Below are 22,155 nucleotides of genomic sequence, written 5' to 3'. Positions count from 1 at the left end.
GGAAAAGAACTCTCATAACCACATATATTGTTGACATCATGGTTTCCGTCAACTTCGTGTTATTCAAGGAATAAAATGTTCTGCACAACGCAGCTGGATAAGACAAAAAAAAAAAACCTACATTTATTATAATTGCGTTATGATATTTGACAGAAACTAACAACATATCATAGTTAGTTTTCGAACATTAAAATTTTTCTCTAAAAATTGTTGAAGATTAAAATACAATGCACACTGACATGATGAATCCTGTCTTAACTAAATTCTTATCAGGCATCATGAGAGTATTGTTATTGTATGGCAATGCATAGTTTCCTGTCGGCAGAAAAATACATTTGTACGTTAAAGAGCTTAGATTGAAAAGTGCGAGGAACCGAGCTTAGGTACAAGGGCAATAATTAAGATAAAACATCTGTAACGTTTCATCGTAAAATATAATGTACCAAATATCAATTCAATCAACATTGACAGTTATTTAATTAGTTTTGAAGTCAAGGATCATGATCACAACTCAGCAAAAAACTAGACTTGTTCCTATCGGGACTAATACCACCACAGCTCGTTGAACCCTGTACACTTGGGGACCAATGTGGACACAATTCAGACACAATTTTTATTTTGCTACCATTACCAACTCCAAACCACAATCAGCACTACTTTTTGTGTTGTTGACAATATATGATTGCAAATGTACTTAAAACAAAATATGAACATTCTAATATGGTAAATTAACACCCAAGATTTCATAACAATCCTGCAAGTTGTTGAAGAAAGGTTCCGGACAACACATAAGACCAAGGTTTGAAGAGAAACGCCCTAGCCCAACAGCCGTCATTTCTACAATTTTTGTCCAAACATAAATTCCTGACAATATGCACATCTTCAAATGGTATTCTATAACCATAATGATTTTCATTACAATCCTGCTAGTCGTTCAGGAGGAGTTGTGGACAACGCATTAGGCCAAGTTTTGCTGAAAAATGCCTAAGTCCAAACGGTCATCAGTTCTACATTTTTTGTCTAAACATAAATTCCTGACAATATGCACATCCAAATATGGTAATCTAACACCACATTAAGTTTCATGACACTCCTGCAAGTTGTTGAACGCACGAGACCAAGTTTTCCTGAAAAAAAACGCCTAAGTTCAACAGTCATTTCTACATTTTGTGTCCAGACATAAATTCCTGACAGTATATGCATCTCTATGCGGTTATACTTCATCCCACAAAGTCTCTTAACAATGTTGCAAGCTGCTAACAGTTTGGACAGACAGACAGGGTGAAACTTATATACCCCATAAATCGCATTTGCGGCAGGTACATAATAAACGAACCGGAATTAACGAAATTCCAACCTGATCTGAAAGTTGTAATGATAAAACAATCTACAAATATGAAGCTATAATCTGCAAAGATCAGAAAGTACGGAAACTGTCACCTAACTGACAATCAGACGGAGTTCAGACCGAATATACAACCTTTCAGTGAAAGCTTAACTTTCCAGAACACTCAAGTCCCCCCCCCCCCCCCAAAAAAAAAAAATGCAACCACGTCATATCAAAACACAATTTAAATCCCTCAATAGAGAATTGATTTCTATGGGGTGGTTCTTGGAAAAAATTTTAAAGGCAGAGTTGCGCCGATGAAAAAAAAAAGGCAGGACCTATGTTTTCTCAAAAATAAAAGCAGGATAGAAACTGTGGTCCTAGCCCCACCTCAAAAAAAATTAAATGGTCGCTCCCTTACCTTAAGAAATTTTCAGTCTGAATTTGTTTGCAGAAGTCAGACAGATTTAGAAAATTAAAGACTGGGGAAAGGGTAAAAAAAAGTCTCAAAATATTCATAATTTACGTTCTTTGTCAAATATTAATAAAACATCCGAAAGAATAGGGTGATGGGTGTTGACCTCAAGACTCCACTATCCCTCGACTGGACCCAGATTTACAGCAGGTTTATTACTTCCCAACGGTTAATTAATTCAATTATGATACGACCGCAGTGGTCAAACCCTGAACAGTTGAAACAAGTGTGGACACAATATTAGTGTTTGACACTCTTAAGCATAAGGACTTGCCGTTCATTATGGACACAACGACTGGTTTGGACACTCTATTGCACAAAATTTGAAATTCGATTAAAAAGTCAAAATCAGACAAAAACGTCGATTTTTTTATGTGTGGTCCCTTCGACTCCTTTTAACTTGAAACCCGTAAGCGATATCTGAAATCTGAATGAAAAAGGCAGGCAGGGGTTTTCATAAGGAATCCAGTTAAAAAACATTTCGAAATCGAACCATTAACTAAAAAGTCGATTTTTTGGGGGGGCGTGGCCCAATTTTGACCACTTTTAACTAGAAAACGGTCCAAAGCGCATCAACTTTGCAGATACATTTGTTTACCAGAACTGAATAAGGAACACAATAAAAAAAGATCTGCTGATACATTTGTTTACCAGAACTGAATAAAAAACACAATAAAAAATCAAAATCAGACGATAAGCAAAAATTCTACATGGATTTTAATAAAACACCCGTTTTACTCTTTTCGGCCGTTATTCCATATTATATAGGATCCTCACTTTAGTGGTTATATTAATCATATCATATCAAAATTTCATAGCAATTAGTCACCCACAACTGAAGTTATCATACGAAAATGAAGTGTCCACAGATGAATGCGCCATAACATCATATACGAGCGCCAAAAAATTGGTGGTATAAAAATCAGTATTTACAAATATAAAAACCTGTTCTTTTTTGTTCCATTTCAATGCGCATTTCAAGTTGACAAGTGAAGATCTGTCACAAAGGCAGATTATTTTTCCAATTTATTTTCAAAAGTGACATGTACGTGTATCCATTGAAAATTTAGAGAAAACAAAACAAGATGTTGCACGCTACGTCGTGCTAAGAACATCCCCAATGCACCATTTCAGTCAAAGTTGGTAAAGGGATATACTGTGCGAGTAAACATGCAGAAGCAATATACCAAATATCTAAGCGTTCCTTCCAGTAGAAGCTGAGAAATCTGTCATGTAGATAAGCGATGAACCTGAAATGGGGAGACACGGTACAAGTCATCACGAAAGAGCAATACTAGTATTCCAAATATCTTGGCATTCCCTCTGGTAGAAGCTGAGAAATCTGTAACAAACTAGTGTAACGGACAGATGGACGGACAAGGTGAATACCACTTCACCTGCCAACTTATTAAAATCCCCAAGGGGGGTGGTTAAGTGGGACAACGTCGGAACAGGCAATATCGTGATTACATGGGTTTTACACTGTATTGATGTATGAATGACACCCCTCCTGCATTAAAAAGTCTTTTTTTCAGTTGATCAAGTGTTTTTGACAATAACTGTACATGAAATATAATACAAAGAATTTAATAAGCCACTTACTGTGGTGATTTCCTCAAAATATAATTGAAATTCTGAAGTCTGAATACTCTCAAAAAGCAATTAAAAATATAAACATATTCCCATATTACTGGTGTTTTCAAACAACATTGTGAACACCTTCCCAATTTTTCATATTTATGTAATTTTAAAGAGGAAATTAGATTGATATACATCAACAAGTCCATGAAGAACATGAATGTATTGTTGTCAATGTATGAAAGCAGAGCTCCCTAAATTCTTCCTTTTGAATATTTTTTTGAATTGAGCATGAGAGGTTATGGCAACTGGGTAAATATTAAACAGTAAACACATATTGTAATAATTAGAAAGTGCATGGTACATTTATTTATTTCTGCTGTAGTATCATTAATATCATATTTTACCAGAAGTAACTCATTTCAGGCAGAAAAAAAATTATATGTTTCCTGCTACCCTACCTACCCCATTTTTGTGCCTATCCTTAGCATTTCATGGCCATTTTCAATTTTTTGCTCAAGCACCATTAAATTCTAAACTGTTTCCCCATTAACTCAATGTAAAATGTTTTGAAAATAAAATAATTCCCCTACCTACCTGCCCAATTGGATCTTGTTGGTAGCAGGAAACAAAACTATCATTTTTTTGCCTTAGCCTATATCTGGTAGTATATCACATAGGTCACCTCTAAATGTAGACATGGATTGTCTAATGCAAAAAAAATGACAGCTTTCTATAATTTAAATGTATTTTAATCCCTGTATTTAATGGTACATGATTGGCTAATAAACTTAACTTACATGTATACCATTATCACTGATAAACTTACCAAATTACTATTCAACTGTACTTTCACCTTGTGCAGTGAACATGTACCGGTACATGCATATACAAGTAACACACAAAATTAAGGATTCAGGGTATTTTATATAAGAACTCTCCATGTTGATCATACACAATATTTTCTTTTTGATAAAATGACCTTTTTCTTCTTCTAGTTGTGACTGATCTTGAATAACTATTGTCCTCAAGTTCAGCATATGGTATCTTCTTTGTAACAACCTTACCAAATTTATCAGGAGTGTATACTTCTGGTTCTGAGTTCCATTTCTTTATTTTTGAGTTTGTATCAACAGCACCCAAATTCTCATTTTGCAAAGCTTTAATCTTAGAAGAATTGATCTTTGTAGCTGTATTAGTTTCAATACCATGTTTGTCAAATTTTGCATTTGAATTTTCATATCTAAAACTTTGATTTTCTTCTGAACTTTGATGATAAGACTGGTAGTCAGATATAGAATCCTCGTTTGAAAGGTTGTGATCAAACACCTTTTGTTTTTTCTTCCATTTGAGTGAATGGTCAAGTTTGTTACGCTCCCTCCATGTTGACTCTTTAATTGTGGAAATATTTCTCATTTTATGATGTTTATTCATGTCCAATACTGTTCTATTATATTCATCCACCCTTTTCACACTAACTTGTCCTTTTTGTGAGATATAATCATTAGGATTGTTAGACTTTTTGGTAACATCAGAAGTCATTTGTGATTTTGTGCCTTCTTCCCTAGGACTAAATAAATTAGATTCACTTAATATTCCATTTTGCTTCTTAGTAACAATATTATTTTCTTCTACCTCCTCTGCATACTTTGCTTCAGGAAGTAAAACATACTGTTCCTGTTGAATTTCTGCCCCACTAGTCATTTTATCATAGTACATTAACATTGATTGAAATGGACCAATTTTCTTTGAAGGTCTTAGTAACTTACTATGAGCTGCAATAGTCTGTCTTGTTACAATCTTTGTTAAGGGCAGTGATTTTATACCTGCAGCATTACCAACCTTAGCTAATTTCTCCCTCAATTTTTCCATTTCTTGATCATCTAATTCAATGTCACCATTTTCTACATTTTGTTTGATAGTTTCAGTATTTTTTATTGCTTTATTGTCATGTTTTCTAATCTCTGCCTCATTCCTGGGAACATAAGTTGATTTCAATATATCTGAAACTCCATTTTTAGAAACAGGAAAAGTCTCTACTAATCTGTCCACATTCCACTCTTCAGGGTTTTCCTTTAAAAAACAACAATATATTAAAGATCACTAAAATACAAAGATGTAACAATGATGTACAATTAGTACAATGTAAAACTACTAGATGAGTGTTTTGTATCATATAGATTATAATGTTAAGAGTTATTCAATTGCTTGACAATGAGACAGCAGAGGTCAATCCAAAAAAAAATGGCCAATTATGGACCCAACATTCAAGTTTGGTACAGACCGGATGTTTAAAACATAACAGTTTTCTGAACAGAATCAAAGTGGTCAAAGAGCTTTTCAGTTCTTAATTTAGTGCAAGAAATAAGCAACTTACACAAAATTGAAGATAATAAGTCACCTAAAAGTACATGGCCAAACTGTTGGGTCAAGAATGGACACAGCATTCAAACTTGATACTGCTTTGTATTTTGTTTATAATTAGATAATTTACACAGGACATGAATTTGACCTGAATTGCAGCGGTCACTTTCTGGCCCCTTATTCCTAATTGACTGAAGTCAAAACCTCCAGGATCAATCCAATCCTTCCTTTGGGGGTATGGCACTTGTGGTACAATTTCAAAGTGATTCATTCCATTTTCTTCAAATTACCCAAAAATATAAAAAAAAATTACTTGTTTCTGACCCCTTTATGGCCATAATTCTTACTAATGGCTCAAATCACAACCCTGTGAATCAATCCCAGTCTTCCTTTGGTGGCATCTTGTAGTAAAATTTATGAGATCAAGTTTTTGTGCGAACATAAGAAAAATGCTTGTTTCAAGCTGTATGGAAAACACACTATTAATAGCTTATTACATTGAATTATCTACAATGTGTAACAGCATTATAATCCAAGTTCAAATTGACTGTAAGGTTGATAAGCTCACATTGTTCGAAGGGGTATATATGTACACATATATACATGTACATGTTGAGAGGATTTTTATACACAGCATTGCCTCATACAAAGGAATACAAAAGTGTATTGGATTGGAAAATTGTGATTTTCATCAAATCCTTGAGTTTTCCTCAAGTATTCATGCAATCTCAAGTTATCTAATTGGTCGCAATTTCAGTTTAGGAAAAATTTGAGGAAAATCACAATTTGAGATTTTTTTTATGAAACTGGGCCCTGGACTCACAAAAATTTCAAATAAATGGTCTCTTTTAGAAAAAAAAACAAATGTATTATGTAGTACTAAACAGTCAATTCTAAAAATTTCAGCTCATTCTGTTGAAATAAAGCTGTTTCGAGGCAGTCAAACCAAAAATTTCAACTGCTTTTTCCTAAATGAAGTACAAATTAATTAAATTCTTGATGTTAGGTGGTTCAAGAAATATGACAGTGCATAAAAATCAGTATAATATAAATATCAGGCAATCTACCACAAGAGGAAAACATTCATGGAGAAGTTGGAAAAAAAGGTAAAAATAATAAAATCCTTTTCGATTCAATTTCTCACAATTTTTAGTTCCTAAAGTTTGTATGTACATGTAATTAGGTACTTTTAATAAAAGTGCTGTTAGCATTAAAGGTTTTTGATTCTAATAAAAACTGAAGCATGAACTAACTTTCGAAGATTACATGGTGTAAAATAAAACATTTTAACTGAATTTTTATCCAACACTGTAATTATACTCAATTAAAACCAATTTCACCTTACGAAAATAATTTCCCTGATGAATGTAAGATTTTCGAGAACGAGACACTTTTATCAATTTGAATTTTCCCGCAAATTTTACTTGGTTAAAATCACTTCTTTTCAATTCCTGATAATTAATCATAAAATATGACAGGGTGAATATTTTGAGTGATAAATGTTTTTAAATGAAATATGCTTAACACATTTAAGTGTAAGTTTTTGTAAGAATCAGGCAAACTGGGAAAAACAGAAACATGTAAGTCAAAAACCTGTCGATCTGACAATATATTTTTACTCAAGAGTGATTTCTATATTTAAAAAGACTATTATTTGATCTCTGCATCACTGGATTTGCTCTGAAATTTTTCAATAGATTGTTAGAAAAGTGATATTTTCAACAGAGTTATCTGCCCTTGAAATGTTAATTTCAGTGCATTTCAATGAAGTTGTAACTCAATTTACCAACATGATATGGAAAATCTTGTCTTTCTCCTTGAATCTGGTCACATGCAAATAGAAAAAAATTAAAACTTTCAAAATGGTGGTTTTTTTCATACCATGTTTCACCCACTGCCTGATTCTTACAGAGACTGACACTTAATGTTTCTTGACACATTACTGCAAGAACTAAATTCCTTAATTGAATTTTATCACTAAATATCATTCAAGGCCAAAGGAGTCCCTCAAATCTCCAGTTTATTATAAGACTAGATCTTAATTTCATTTTACAGAAAAAATAAAATATTATTGAGCTAAATATTTGAAAGAAACATATATACTGGTTATGACAGGAAATGAATGATAAAAAAGAACAACATTTGAACTATATTTTCATGTTGAGTTCAGAAATAGTAGGGAACTTCCCTGGCATGGACCGATGGCATAGGGTGCATGTATTTTAATCCTAAGGGATCAAAAACCCAAAAATCAGCCAGCTGATGCTGAGAGGAGAACAAAAAAAAAACAAAAGGAATACCAACAGATATTTCATACCTGATGAAGATATCTCATTTGCTCCTTGGCTTGCCAAGTAAGTACATTGAGTTCAGGCTTTTTCTTAAATAATTTCTTTTTGATGATTGTTCTCTTTAATCTGTGTCTGTCATGTTTCTCCAATCTAGTAAGAAAGAATAAAAAGCAAAAAGCCATACATGTAGTAAAATTTTTTATCATCTGTAATATATGCAATCAGAAGAAGATTTATATGCATGGAGAGATCAATTTATGGTTTGGGCTAATCCATCTGGTGAATATTTGAAATTCTGATAATGTGACATTCTGTGATAAAAGTCATTTTTTCAGCTTTGGGTGATTTACATGTATGTATTTTATGTTTTTAGACCTACCAATGTATAGCCAATGTATAGGTACCCCTGTGCAAATCTTTCCTATGGATCTGTCCATGGTGGTATACATGTAAATACTCTATTAAAATCAATACAATCTACATCTGTATTGATTGCAAGGTCAGTGTACAATTAAGTCACTTCTTTTAACTTTTTTGTTACATTTTTTTTGTAAATTAGAAATGCTGTGGAAATTTTTAATCGATATTCTCTTTAATGTGAAGTATATATGTATAAGCAGCCACAGAAAATAATGTATTGTCAAATTAGATATAAACACAACAGTTTAGCCTATGTAAGCTACAAAAAATGCAGTTAACATACAATGTATATCAAGCACTTCAAAATGCACTTTCTTGATAAATGAATGATTTTAATGCAAAATTTTATACTTGAAATTTAATTTAAAAAAAAACACAAAATCTACCTACATGTATTTGTAAAAAAAAATTATATGAATTGGATTGTAAGGCAAGGATCATTTGATACATGTACATTGTATCTTTCAGATCAAGACTGAGTTGAATTATAATACACATACTGACAAGTGTGTGATACACAATACACAAAATATGTACATGTATAAATGTATGACACAGGTTATAAATATTTAATAACACTACCGTAATTTTTTTAAAATTCTTTGTACATTTAAACACATTTTAATTTGGCATTGGATACACATATTTAGCAAGTTCTATCATATTCTCCTCTCACAGAAGTTGCTATTTTACTGACACTGGAAATGTATGTTGCTTGCTCTAGAACGGCCTTCAGTTTAATGATTCGAGTATAGAAGAAAGGACTTCTCTTATTCCTTCTGAGATTCAGTGTAAGAAGACAGCCACATCAGAAAATAGCTTCAGACACTGAATCCAAAAAGAAAAAAAAATAACTACATGTACAATGTATACCTCCTAAAATCTGCAAATACATTTTGTAAAAGTACAATTATGTAAATCAAGGTCATTTGATTTTTTGTGGTTGGAGTTGAAAGTTTGTATTTCTCCTCTTGTCAAGTGCTATTTGTCATTTTTGGTTGAAAACTTCGGCAGTTCTTTCTTCTTTAAATCAGTTATTAAAACTGACTACTTGTATTTTATTTCTATTAATTTAGTTCTCTTGACCTTTATAGAATGTGGCTACTTTATTTCCTTATTTACAATTCTAATCAGCATGTAAATAACCTTTTTAATTCTCTTCTGGTCTCTGGGTCTTTCAAGTTAACATTAGCAATGAAGTCTACAAGTTGACTCTTTTCAGGATTACCAGCTAAATCGGCTAAATCGACCTCATTATCATCTTCTACAGCCAGAAATTCTTGAAATTCCGCATTTGACAATGGTTTTTTCCTTGAACCACCTCTTCCTCTAATAAAACGAAAAGTGGTTTCAATAATTGAAGGTCTACAGCCACCGATCAATATCTTCTGCTGGATATTTTTGCAAAGATATCGAAAAGTCATCTTGCAGCATGGCTATGTTGACAAATTAAAGGTAAAGGGTTGGTTTAAAACCTCACATTTTTGATGTACGTATGACTGAAAGTGTACCATAATAATGATTATTATTTATGAAATGCTGTGTATTGTTATGATTTATTTAAAATAAAATTTGAAATCCAAATACACAGTATATGATATTTCAAATCCGTTATGTCGTAATATAAACGACCAGTCAATTCAAAACGAAATGAACTCTTCATTCTAGAAATAGGACAACTTCCGGATATTGTTATATTTTTAAAGCATCAATGAAATGGAAAATCAAAACACTGTTACATTCTCTGCATACCAAATCCCTGAATATGTATTGAATGATTTGTGCAGGTTATTATTATTACCCGAATAGTAGTGTAATAGGGATACAGTAAATATCATTTTGTATTGTTCAGATCATAGACATGCACTTGTTTTATTAACACTTAACTTATGGATCAACAGAAATGAGAAAAAAAAACATTTTTAGTTCTTTGTGTGTGTCTGTTTTCCTTGTCTGGTTTTTGTGCCTTGATTACATTCTTTTGTTTTCTGCTGGAATTTTGGTTCCATTGATTACCCTCACTGGCCTCAGTACATCTGTACATGTCATCACATGTCCTGGTCAAGAAAAAGTTCTTACCAACCAATTTCTCATCCTCTCCTGTGAAACGAGTTCATGTAAAAAAATTAGGAAGAAAACATCCAACAGATTCCTGATATTTTGCTCTAAAAATGAGCTTGTGCAATGATTTTCATCCAGGAAAAAAAATTTGGTGAGCAGATAAGGTAGAATTGCTTCCCTTTTGAAAACATACATGAATCAGCCTTCGAATTTAGCCAGGGGCCCCGGCCTCTGAAATTATGTTGTTGGGAAGCCCAATGGACTTCTAAAAATTTTGGGGTGTTGCAGTGTTCTGTTTATTTTTGGGTTCTTAGACATATTTAAATAGTCTGAAAGTACACTTTGTATACTACTACCGGTGCACCTGGTCCATGCTCTCAGTTTTTAGTGGAGTCCGAGTTGCTCATTTGCTTTTGTTACTTTGTACGTATAATTTTAGTTACTTTATGTTCTTGGTTGTGTATGTCTGTTTTCCAAGTCTGGTCTTTGTCCCTGGATTACATTCTTTTGACTACCGCTATAACCTTGGTTCCCTTAATTACTCTTCTGAATCAAATGTGCGTTTGTTTGTTATGTAATTTCATTATGACAGGATAGTCTTATTACTAGACATAGATTCAAATGATATAGGAAATTTTTATCGGGCCACTGAAAAATCATTTGGACTTCCAATATTTGTAACTTTGGAAGTCCGAATAACTTCTGTCTGAAAAAGTTAACTGCGAAGACTGATGTATATGGCAAAATCTATTCTCTGACCAGTGGTATTATGTTAAAACTTACTGCATACCCTCTACCTACTTTTCTAAAGATACAATGTATCATGCATGCATATGTATCTGGAATGTATTCAATTATTCTCACTAAATCCATGTTAAGTGGTTTAACCTGTCTCTGGGGCAAGTGTTTCCCGTTGCAATTACAAGATATTAAACTATTCAGATGAAACCTCATTTAGTGGATAGTATTTCACATTTTTTTTTTGCAGGATTTTTTTTTTATTCTGAAAAACTGTCCACACCTTATTATTTCCCCACTTGATTAATGATCATGATACAATGTATATTCACCATATTATGAAATACTAAAGGTATACCTAATTGTACTCAGAATATTATTTCATACTTTAATACTAAATAAAATCCAGAATTTATACTGGAAAAAATAAGTCATGTGAAGAGAATTAAAAATAGCAGTGTTTATGTGTACTATTAATAGATTAAGTTGGATATGCTGACGTACATTTTTGTACTGTTGCCATAATTTAATGGGTGTGAACAATTTTTCATAATTATTAAAGTAAGGAATATTTTCAAAGTGTAAAAAAAATCAATTTGGTTTTAATTGAAGCAGTACTTAAAACCAACATCGATAAATGTATAAATATGCTTATAGTGTTTTGCTATCTAAAGTTATATGTGTACTTTGTAAAATTTCAATGTTAAACATGTTACATGTAAATAATATCCTAGGAATTATTTACTTTTTTTTTTATATATGTTATACATATACATGTACAAAAATGTACATGTAAGTAAATATTTTCAGGATGATACTTAACCATTAAATTATAAATATATTCTGAATAACAAAAACTGTGCATAAAACATCCCAATGGCCATGAAATAATATTCTGGATACTGATTGATATTCATAAAATAGGGAATAAAAGCACAGATTATTTTATTTTGAGTTTCTTATTACAGGTGCAAATCTTAAACTTTCGATCCAGAGAAATATATTAACAATTGCCTGCTAAGAAGCAATAAATGTACAATGTTGATGTATCACATTTATTGAATTGATTATTAATATTCTGTGTGATTATTTTATTCTTTCAGTCGTTTCATTATAAACATACCAGAGGAAGAAAGACAGGATCTGATTAGAATATTCTTCCAGATTGAATTGGCTCATTGGTTTTACCTGGACTTTTATTGTGCAGAAAACACAGAACTAAAAACATGTGGAATCAAGGACTTCTCAGCTCAAGATATCCTTTCATTCAATTAGATGCATGTAGATACATGTGGTAAAAAATTAGAATTTTATTGAGAATAAAATTGAAATGAAAAAATTACATTAATCAGCTTGATAAGAACAAGAACTGAAGTGCAGTTTTTAAGAAAATTAAAATCCATCAGGTACAATGTACATGTACATGTTCATGTACAAAAAAATGTAGCGGGTTTACATGTACTTAAACTTGAAATTCATTGAAGGCTTACAGTGTGGCTATGAGTGGGTGGTAGTTTATTTTACAGTTATTTTTGAAAATCTAAATGGGTAGATATTCTGCTAAATTCAAATTTATTTGCACACTTTTCCTGATTTGTAATTTTCTTAGGCTTCATAACTGGTACATGGGGTAAAAACTCTGAAATAATTATATTTGAGTTGTAGGAGTTCCTATTTTTAGTGCATGTCTTTCTTGGAATGATGTTGACAATAAGAAAAATAAAAACTGCATACATGTACATGTAGAGTTTCAGTGTTAGATATTACTATTGTGTTTTGGTTTGATTTAGTACAACTATATTTGCTTTCATCATTTTAACATAATGGAAGTCAAGGACATTTCCTTTGTGAGCTTTCTCATTGTATTTCTAGTTACTGGTAGATTAAGTTTTATGATTTTTAAAATGCCTTAACTCCATGTACTTTTCAAACATTGTCCTTTCTTGAGTGGACATGCTGGAGAAGTAGACAAGATCTTAGCCAACTGGAAATCATACAAGATGAGTGTTCCTACATATGGTGCCATCATTCTTGATACAGACTTGAAACATGTAAGGTTGATTTATGCATATCATGCTCGTACATTTAAGGTTGATTTATGCATAATCATGCTCATACATATAAGGTTGATAGTCAGTCTGACATGCTAATAATTCTTCATAGTATGATTTAATTTTTTTTTTCTCTTCCCACTATCATGCAATTGTATATCTCTTAATTTAATCTTAATTACTTAAAACAACCTACTAAGACTGGAATACTTTATTTGTCAAAATTTTCCAGGTAAGACATATTAAAAACCTTGCAGATTACCTACACCTTTACAAAATAAACTCCAATAAATCTCCATGAATATCCATGTATACATGTAAAATGAAAAATGAACAAATTTACCTGATCAACAGTGAAATCAAAATAATCTCAAAGAACTAAATGAAATTAATAGAACTAACTCACAAATTTTAATCTATTATACTTGTAACTTATAGAAATATATAAATATTGATAAAAAACAATTGTTGGTATTTATTTCTGTCTAGAGAGAAAATTATAAACTTCAAATTAAAAAATAAGACCACTACATTGAATTACAGTACATGTACATGTAGATATCAATTATATTGTCACCAGTAATTAATGATACACCTACCTGTAGTTTGACTTCTATAATTATTTGCTTTAATATTTTGGTGTTTTTTCATGTATATGTGTATTGACAGTTGCTGTTAGCACAGGGATTCTGGACCAAATCATCCTGGGGGTTCCCAAAAGGTAAAGTCAATGAAAATGAAGAACCTTATGACTGTGCCATCAGGGAGGTATGTATTGTAATGTTATGTTCTTATTGTGGTAAAAAAATGTAAAATCTTATCATGTAGTCTGATGGGGATGTAAAAATAATCAAAATGCCAATTTTAGAATATAAATGTAATTATACCCCACCACACAAAGTAGCTAGGTATTAGGTGAAATCCTCTGAAAGCTTTCTTGTTTTTCCCCTGTTGGTTTCAAGTTGATAACTGGAGAACAGATCATTGATTTTTTTTAAACTTTGTAACATAAAATATAGGTAAATTTAAATCTAAAATGCAGTTTTTTTTATTTAGGTTACTCCTTGATACACATATACAGCATTTTTAAATTTGCAATATATTTTTGTATTGAAAAAGACACTTATACAGAACAAAATGTAATGAAATATTAATACCTATATATATCCTGCAAAAGTTAGTTATGGATAAAACATCAATAATTAATTAGGTACAGCTCTGAATTATAATGTGCATCACTATTTTAACTCTAAATGTTGATATGCATCACTTTTTTTAACTGAATGTTAATGTGCATCACTATTTTAACTGAATGTTAAGGTGCATCACAATTTAGCTCTGAATGTTAATGTGCATCACTATTTTAAGTGAGAATCATTCTGTTTGTTTTCCTCTTTGTACTCTTTTTGTTATTTAGTGTTTCTTGTTTTGTTCAAGTATTTTATGTCATTTGTGCTCCCTTTTGCTACACGTACTTCTGTCTATAAATCCTAAAAAGAAAATGCCATGACATATTCCATTTTTCATTTTCTTTTTCGTAAAATGAAATAAGTTAAATTGGGATATCATCTACTTATAAAAATCGACTGTCTTTGGATATTCTTTGTTTACAACAGTACAACGCTGAGTTCTATGCCTTTTATACAAGTGCAAAAAAAATTAATGTTGAAAATGGTATCATATTGTTTTCCATTGTGTGTAGACATTTCATGTCCATTTAAGTAGCTGTCTTTGTAATCATGCAAAATCTGAAAAATGTGATACACCTAAAAAAAGGCTACATATTTTTATTTTTGTAATTAAGTTGTTTTATGGGTCTATACTATGAAATGTGTTGTTATTCATTCTAATCTGCCTGCTCCTGGGAGATAATCAACATTGAAAATCCAATAGATTCTGATGTATTTGAGTGTCATTTACAGAGTTATCTCCCTTAATTTAGAACTCTACAGTTCATTCTATATAATTTTTATCTCCTATGAACATGGGTTATATAAAAAACATGTAACTTTAAGTTAACAATGACATTTCAAACAAAATATCAAAAATAAAAATATATATGCTTTCCAACCATGAATCACATTTTGCATGATTCTTACGTGGAATACTATTTAACAACTTGAGTATGAGTCTATGTATCTTTATGAAATTGTACGACAAGGGGCCATACCACTAAAGAAAGTGATGGATTGATTTAGGGTTGTGACTTGAACTGTTTAGGAATTAAGGACCAAAAAGGGTACAGAAACAAACATTTTTATGAAGTCTTGACAATAAATTGAGTAAATGTTAATTTATCTCTTTGAAATTGTACCATAAGGCATCATACCACAAAGAGAAGACTGTGATTGATTTTGGTTGCTGTGTCTTGAACTGTTTAGGATTAAAGGTTGATAAAAGGCCCAAATCAAGCATTTAACTGATATCTGGATACTAACTTGACTATAATTGAATGGATTAATATTGTACCACAATGTGCCGTTCCTCCAAATAAAGACTTAGATGAAATTTTGGGGTTGTGATTGTTAAGGAATGAGGGGACAGAAACAAGCATTTTCATGTTGTCTGGACAATAAATTAAGTAAATGGAAATGGATCTCTTTTAAATTGTACCAACATGTGTCATTCTACAACAAAAGGCTTTAGTTGGTTTTTTGGGATTGTACTTATTGAGGAATGAGGTGCTTCTTCAATTCTGGTCAAATAATTATGTAGCAGTCTTTCTAAAAATCAGACAGAAGGTGATTCATGAGTGTCAAAAGACCATCAAATTCAATTTTTCTTCTTGTTCAGAGACAGTTACTGATCACATAACCAGTTTTAGTTTTTCATTTGGTTGTTGCACTTTTAAGAAAAAAAAATTATAGATTGTACATGGAATTTGCATTTTGCAAGAGTTTTCATTCTTCATTTGGCTACATTTTGTTGATTTTAGTGGGCAATGAATGTTAAATGTTCTAAAAAGTGCAGATCTGAATGCAGAAAAGGTTATCGTTATATGAAAGTTTAGCATATGTAGATTGAAAAAGCATTGTTTATTTGGTGGCTTTTTCTTCACCATAAATCAATTTACCATTGGCAGTGTCTGAATTTTATATGGACTGGTACTTAATTGCAATCTAAATTCTGAGCTGTTTCAAACTTGCATGGTATGTCCATACTAGCCCCTACTGTTCAGGGTTCAAACCCTGGTCTTATCAAGCTGCACCCTGCAAAGCTTTTTATTAATACTTTATGGGTACTACATGTGTATGCTACTGTCAACCAAAATTTTAATTTCTGTAAAAACAGGGATAAACTTTCCCCATTTCAATAGTTGTCAATATTTTTTTGTCCTTTACTAAAATGTTATTAAACTGCTAGGTCCATTAAATATACCTTGGTATGAAGACAGGAGAAGTTACTTACGGACAATTTTTGAGATGGTGACTGTGGAAAATGGAGACACTGTGACTCCACACAAAATATCTCCACTGTGGAGAGTGGAGAAATTAAAATTTGTGTTGACAGTAGTGTACATGTGCATGTTTTTATCTTTGACCTTCCTGTTTGCTGAATTATGAACTAATGATTTAATTTCAGATGTTACATGCTTTCTAATTGGATAAAAACATTTCTCCATCATCTTATAGACCAAATTTTGTAATGTGACTGTGTTGTTGTCAACCTTTTTTCCTTAAATTTTGATACTAGAATTAAATTATAAGGAATGACTGTTATAATTTTTTGGTCTTTTCAGTGCCCTTGGTGCAAACTTGAAAATAATCTGCTACGCATTTTCTTTAGTCCATTGTATCATTTTGTTTAAATTGATTAGAATTCATAACATACATGTATAATAACTGCTAGCTGACAAAAATAGCCATATTTTTTTCCCTTTATTGAACCTGTGATTGGTCACATCAAATCAGGTCGATTTGTATGTGTTATACTTTGCCGTCATTGATTTATGTAATACCGGTATTTCAGAAATATGAATGTTTTTTTTTTGTTTTTTCTTAGGTCATGGAAGAAACTGGATTTGACATCAGTAACTTGATAGACAAGACTGACTACATGGAAAATTATTTTAATGATCAGCTCACAAGACTATATATAGTACCTGGAGTTCCTCTGGATACTAAATTCAAACCAAAGACAAGAAAAGAGATAAAAGTGAGTTTTTAAGTTTTGGATACTGTACTTTGCTTATCATTATCTTCTGTACAAAAGGCAAAATTAAGTTCAAGTGTGCAATCCATCTTATCATTCAATTGATTGATAATGATAAGACTATTTTAGCCAAAAAACAAAATTAAAAAAAAAAGATAAATAAATAAATGAATTCAGCCTTATGCACCACTGGGCACAAAGAGGATAGGTAGGTAGGCACTATTTTAGACAATGTACTAGTTAACTGTTAACCTATTTTTACATACAAAGTTCACATCTAGGCTTGGAATCCAATCAAGATTTTTAGGCAGTTAATTTTCTTTTTGAAATGTTTTAAAAGAAATATGTTACTGTCAAGGCAATCTTCATTTATATTTGCTAAACCATACACAAAAAAATAATGCATCAAGTATGATAAGTCCTTAATTTTTCAAGTTAAAACCTTTTCCTTTTGTCAATTTTTTTCTTGATTACTCAAACAGAAAGTAGAGTATAAACTATCCCATATTAAAATACCATTTACAAAAACTGACACCAAAAAAATAAGCCATATGTACATTAGATTACACTATCACTGTCTGAATTGTGATAAAAAATGAATCTGACGATCCATCTAAGTATGCATAAATCCTTTCTACACAAAAGGATATGACTTAAAAACATATGCAACCAACATTGAACTGATGATGGAGGTGCCACTGAGATTGGTTTCATTAAAACAAAATAATGTAACAGTATTTGGATAAATACTTAAATGAAATAACTTTTACAGGCAGGTTACTTTTAATATTTGAATAGATACCAATAGTGAAATTAAACTAATACTGTTAATCATTGGATTGAATAGTGTTTAATACTGGTATGTTCTATTTTTAGACTGACCGGTAGTTGATGTTTAAAGTTTATAAGCACAGTTTAGGTTGGTAAACAATCTATCAGATGTGATCAAGATTGTTTCTTAACACATATACATGTGTATGACAATACTTTTTTTTATAGTATATTCTTTAATACACCTGACATTCTGTTGTAGAGTTTACAATGGTTCCCTATTGAGGCTTTACCAGCACACAAAAGAGACTTGACACCTAAAATGTTAAACATGACACCAAACAATTTTTTCATGGTTATTCCTTTTGTCAAGTAAGTAGAGAGTATGCAGGTTATCAGTATCAGTGTACACTGGTGAAATTACAATTATATTTTTGTCAGAAGAAATTGCTAGGTAAACACTGTAATTGTACTAATTTTCTCACCTACATATACATATTTTTGCTATACACATATATGGTTTTCAGACATTTTTCCAAGTTTCTAAATTTTCATTATGTTGAAAGTTATCATATGTTCACTTACATGTAAGTGTGAATAAATCCGTGTATTTACTGATCACAGAATTCATGAAAATAATGCAATGCAAATGACAGGCTGTATACAAAACTCAAAAAGAGACTAATACACAAACATATAGGGTATATTGTCCATTCTAGTATGACATGTTTCAAAACTCTTTAGACCACAAAGGGGATAAACATATGACCAACATTTCGTGCAACACATAGGCTGTGTCTATTCAAAAATATGAGGAAACTAGTCCTATTAGAATCAAAATAAATCTACAATTCAGATTGACTGCAATTATTTTAATTTTCTCAAACATCTCCTTCTAAGATCATGTAAATGTCAATGTACAATTGTTTTTTATTATATGTATGGTACATATGAGTATTTTTGATACATGTGTAGAGGGTATTATTGTATCCCCATCTGTCCATCATACTTTTTTTGTAACATTTTTCTTGGTATTTACTTGTCACAAACACTTGTTTTTTTGACACAAGTGTGCTATATTGTGTAATTCAATTTGAGACTAACAACAAGAATTTCCCGTTTGCTGACTGGGTTGATATTTTGACCATACTCTAAAGTTGGGGTTTTTGGGGTATCACTAGTGGGCATTGGTTCACAGATATCTTGTGTAACACTGTCCAAGAATGTCTTGTTTTTACACTAATCTTTGTAATAATGTCAGAAAGTTGTATACTTATATAAATCAACTAATAAAAGAATAATAAGCTGTATTTTTTTGTTGACAGAAATATTAGAAAGTGGTTAAAAAATAGACTATATCCTCAAGACAGTGATTCTGACATACCTGGTGGTAAACAGAAAACCATCAAGTATTGGGACCGTGAAAATAAGAAACAAAAGCTTCAACAACACTTTGCTCAACAATGTCAACAGGAATTCCAAGATTTATTCCCCTTTAAAGAAAATCAACAGAACAGAACAAGATCTGTTTCACCCAGGAAAGACCCCTACCAAAAGTCAAGATCTCAGAGTTCCCCTGTGCAGCAAAAACAACATAAAATTCTGGTTCCTATTTTCATAATTAATTCAATTTGCATTTCCTTTCTTTCCAAGTATATGGTTTCAAAATAACCTAAATTAATTTTTGAGTGTATCAACTAATCAGTAGTGTAATTAAAAAAATATACATCATATTCTATGTACCCTTTCTATGAAATGTGTTTGAAAACAGTAACTGAATAAATTATAGACAAAATACTGGTAAGTGGAGGAACAAAAAGTCTTGATATTTACCTTTTCAATCAGTTTCCAGCTTAGACTTTTACAACTTTATTTACTCTTTCAGAACAGGGATGGTACAATATCAGGAACTCCAAGAAGAAGTCTGGTCAGCCAGTTTGATGATCAAGGTAAGCTTACTTGTCAATCATTTCCTGTTTTCACTTCCAGGTTATGTACTGTGGTTTTGATGTATCTCAATTGTCTTTTATTGATGCCTCAATATTTTTTGCTGATATTTTTGTGTATATGTTGGACATGATACCATATGAAAAATACAAATAAAGAAAAATAGCACCACAAAAAATACACTTTATACAATACCCCTATTTGTTTAGAATATTAGAAATTCAAGATTTGATAAATTGCTTATGAAGAAAATCTCCTGCACTTAGATATACCTGTCATTTCCTGCCTCAGTAACAGACTGATGTACTAAATCCAGCCTCCTTATACACATTAGTTCACCAAAAGAACTTTGTCAAATCCCAACAAATTTGGTTGAAGTGTTCATAGCAATGAAAGCTTTTGATTGGATTGATTTACATATAAATCTATCGAAGGGTTGGAACATTTTTTCAGAGGGAACGAAAATAAATGATAGAAGTAATGGATATAGACCTGTCCCCTGAATAGCACCTTCATTTTTGTCAAATTCCTTCAAATTTAGATAAAGCAGTAAAAACATAAAAAAAACAACTTGGAATGGATTGAATTTCTTAGTGCTCACTTTAAAGTTCTTTCATTGAAATGTTTTGACAGGTAAAAAAACTAAAGACAGACAGGACAGACCAGATTATCTAAGCAGACTCATGGGCACTGGAGAAAATCTAACAGAATCTCATGAATATTCTCCAAGATCAAACAAAGACCTGCCTGAATATGGAAAAAGATATGACAGAATGAACCAAAACAGACCACCTTACAATAAACAATTGTATGAAAAGACAGGAAATCCGTTACAAGACAGACAAAGACATCCACACAACAGTCCCAGGATGAAATCAAATCAAATGGAAAAGAATAAATCAATTTTTTACAAGCCTTATATTCAAGATAAGAAATTTGTTCCAATTACTGACCCTGATGGTCTTGGTTCAGAGACTTGGCTTAACTTCAGACTTGACATAGATGCTGTGATGTCTTGTTTAGCATGACTACCGTAAAGGTGTTATTAAATCATTGGATGGTGAATCCGCATTCCATTTAATGGTCTGTGTCAGTAGGAAAGCTTTGAATATGCACTTAAAATGCCATCTTGTTTGTAAGTGGAAAGATATTTATTTTCTGGGAAGTTGAATGGTTGGTGCTGCCAAACAGTCTTAGTTTCAAATACTATGTAGTGGAGAATAGCTGCTGGTGTGTAAGAGGAGTTTTAAGAAAATAGAATCTGTAAATGTAGTGCTAAAAGAAATAAAATTCTGAAGACCAAGCTGAATTTTCTATACTTCAAGTTAATTTAGCTTTCTAACATCATGTCCTCAGCTACTTTCATACAAATAACCATTTGATTGCACATTTTTAAGGTTCTGCTAAATTCAAAATTTAGGACATTAATTGTTAAGATCATTTTAGTCAAGATGTTAAGACTGCAATTATTATCTTCGTGAAAACTTTGCTTAAAACTTCTTTATACAGTATTCTATATATATTCATGTTTTCTTCCTTCACAAAACATGTTACTACAGCTATATTTTGCTAACAACAAAAGCAAAACATCAAATTGGAAAATAAATGTACAGATTTACCAGGACAGATTTTTGTTTGGAAATGCTGTAGCTATAACTAGTGCAGTGTAAGCTGGCAATAATTTGTGACAAATTGCCAGATTTGAATGAAAACTTTAATATTTTATGTTTTTTAAGCTGGATCATGGCATAAAATATCTCAGTTCATTTAAATTTAAAGAAATTGCACTTTTTAAAAGAAAATTAATGCTAGTTTGCATTGCAAAATACAATGAGGACCATGACTTTATGAACATGATGAATTTCAGACTACAAATCTTGTTTTTGACCAGTATGGACCAGGTGCACAGGTAGGGTAAGCGTCCTCTGCTTTTCTAGAAATATCGGCCAAGTTGCTCATAAAAAGTCCAGTCTATAACTA

At 31.6% G+C, this 22,155-nt stretch overlaps 2 protein-coding genes across 2 annotated transcripts; one reads left to right on the top strand and one right to left on the bottom strand.

The window, feature by feature from the left end:
- Positions 1-4,110: 4,110 nt before the first annotated feature.
- LOC148621738 (uncharacterized) lies at positions 4,111-9,909 on the bottom strand. Its single transcript, XM_088576416.1, has 3 exons — positions 9,602-9,909; positions 8,062-8,185; positions 4,111-5,453 (listed from the first exon to the last, which is right to left on the bottom strand). The coding sequence occupies exons 1-3, from the start codon at positions 9,877-9,879 to the stop codon at positions 4,296-4,298; spliced, it is 1,560 nt and encodes a 519-aa protein (XP_088432542.1). The 5' UTR covers positions 9,880-9,909; the 3' UTR covers positions 4,111-4,295.
- Positions 9,910-10,112: 203 nt separating this feature from the next.
- LOC148621737 (m7GpppN-mRNA hydrolase-like) lies at positions 10,113-21,478 on the top strand. The gene is made up of 9 exons (XM_088576417.1): positions 10,113-10,242; positions 12,358-12,509; positions 13,178-13,305; positions 13,975-14,073; positions 17,308-17,460; positions 18,491-18,600; positions 19,554-19,833; positions 20,114-20,177; positions 20,809-21,478. Exons 1-9 carry the CDS (start codon positions 10,172-10,174, stop codon positions 21,201-21,203), a joined length of 1,452 nt encoding a protein of 483 aa, XP_088432543.1. The 5' UTR covers positions 10,113-10,171; the 3' UTR covers positions 21,204-21,478.
- Positions 21,479-22,155: the final 677 nt, after the last annotated feature.

This window comes from Perna viridis, chromosome 3 (genome assembly GCF_037379345.1).
Source record: "Perna viridis isolate PV_CMFRI_1.1 ecotype Kerala chromosome 3, ASM3737934v1, whole genome shotgun sequence".
Lineage (NCBI taxonomy): Eukaryota > Metazoa > Mollusca > Bivalvia > Mytilida > Mytilidae > Perna > Perna viridis.
This window is presented reverse-complemented; position numbering and strand designations above follow the sequence as displayed.

Bases quoted from the DNA above. Each gene is read 5' to 3' on its own strand.
- LOC148621737 (XM_088576417.1), top strand. From the start codon at position 10,172: ATGGAAAATCAAAACACTGTTACATTCTCTGCATACCAAATCCCTGAA. The intron at 13,306-13,974 runs GTAAGGTTGATT...GTGTATTGACAG, and splicing joins TTGATACAGACTTGAAACAT to TTGCTGTTAGCACAGGGATT. The intron at 19,834-20,113 runs GTTCCTATTTTC...TTACTCTTTCAG, and splicing joins AAAAACAACATAAAATTCTG to AACAGGGATGGTACAATATC.
- LOC148621738 (XM_088576416.1), bottom strand. From the start codon at position 9,879: ATGACTTTTCGATATCTTTGCAAAAATATCCAGCAGAAGATATTGATC. The intron at 8,186-9,601 runs GTTATTTACATG...CTTTCTTACTAG, and splicing joins ACCAGAAGAGAATTAAAAAG to ATTGGAGAAACATGACAGAC. The intron at 5,454-8,061 runs GTATGAAATATC...TGTTTTTTAAAG, and splicing joins AAATGAGATATCTTCATCAG to GAAAACCCTGAAGAGTGGAA.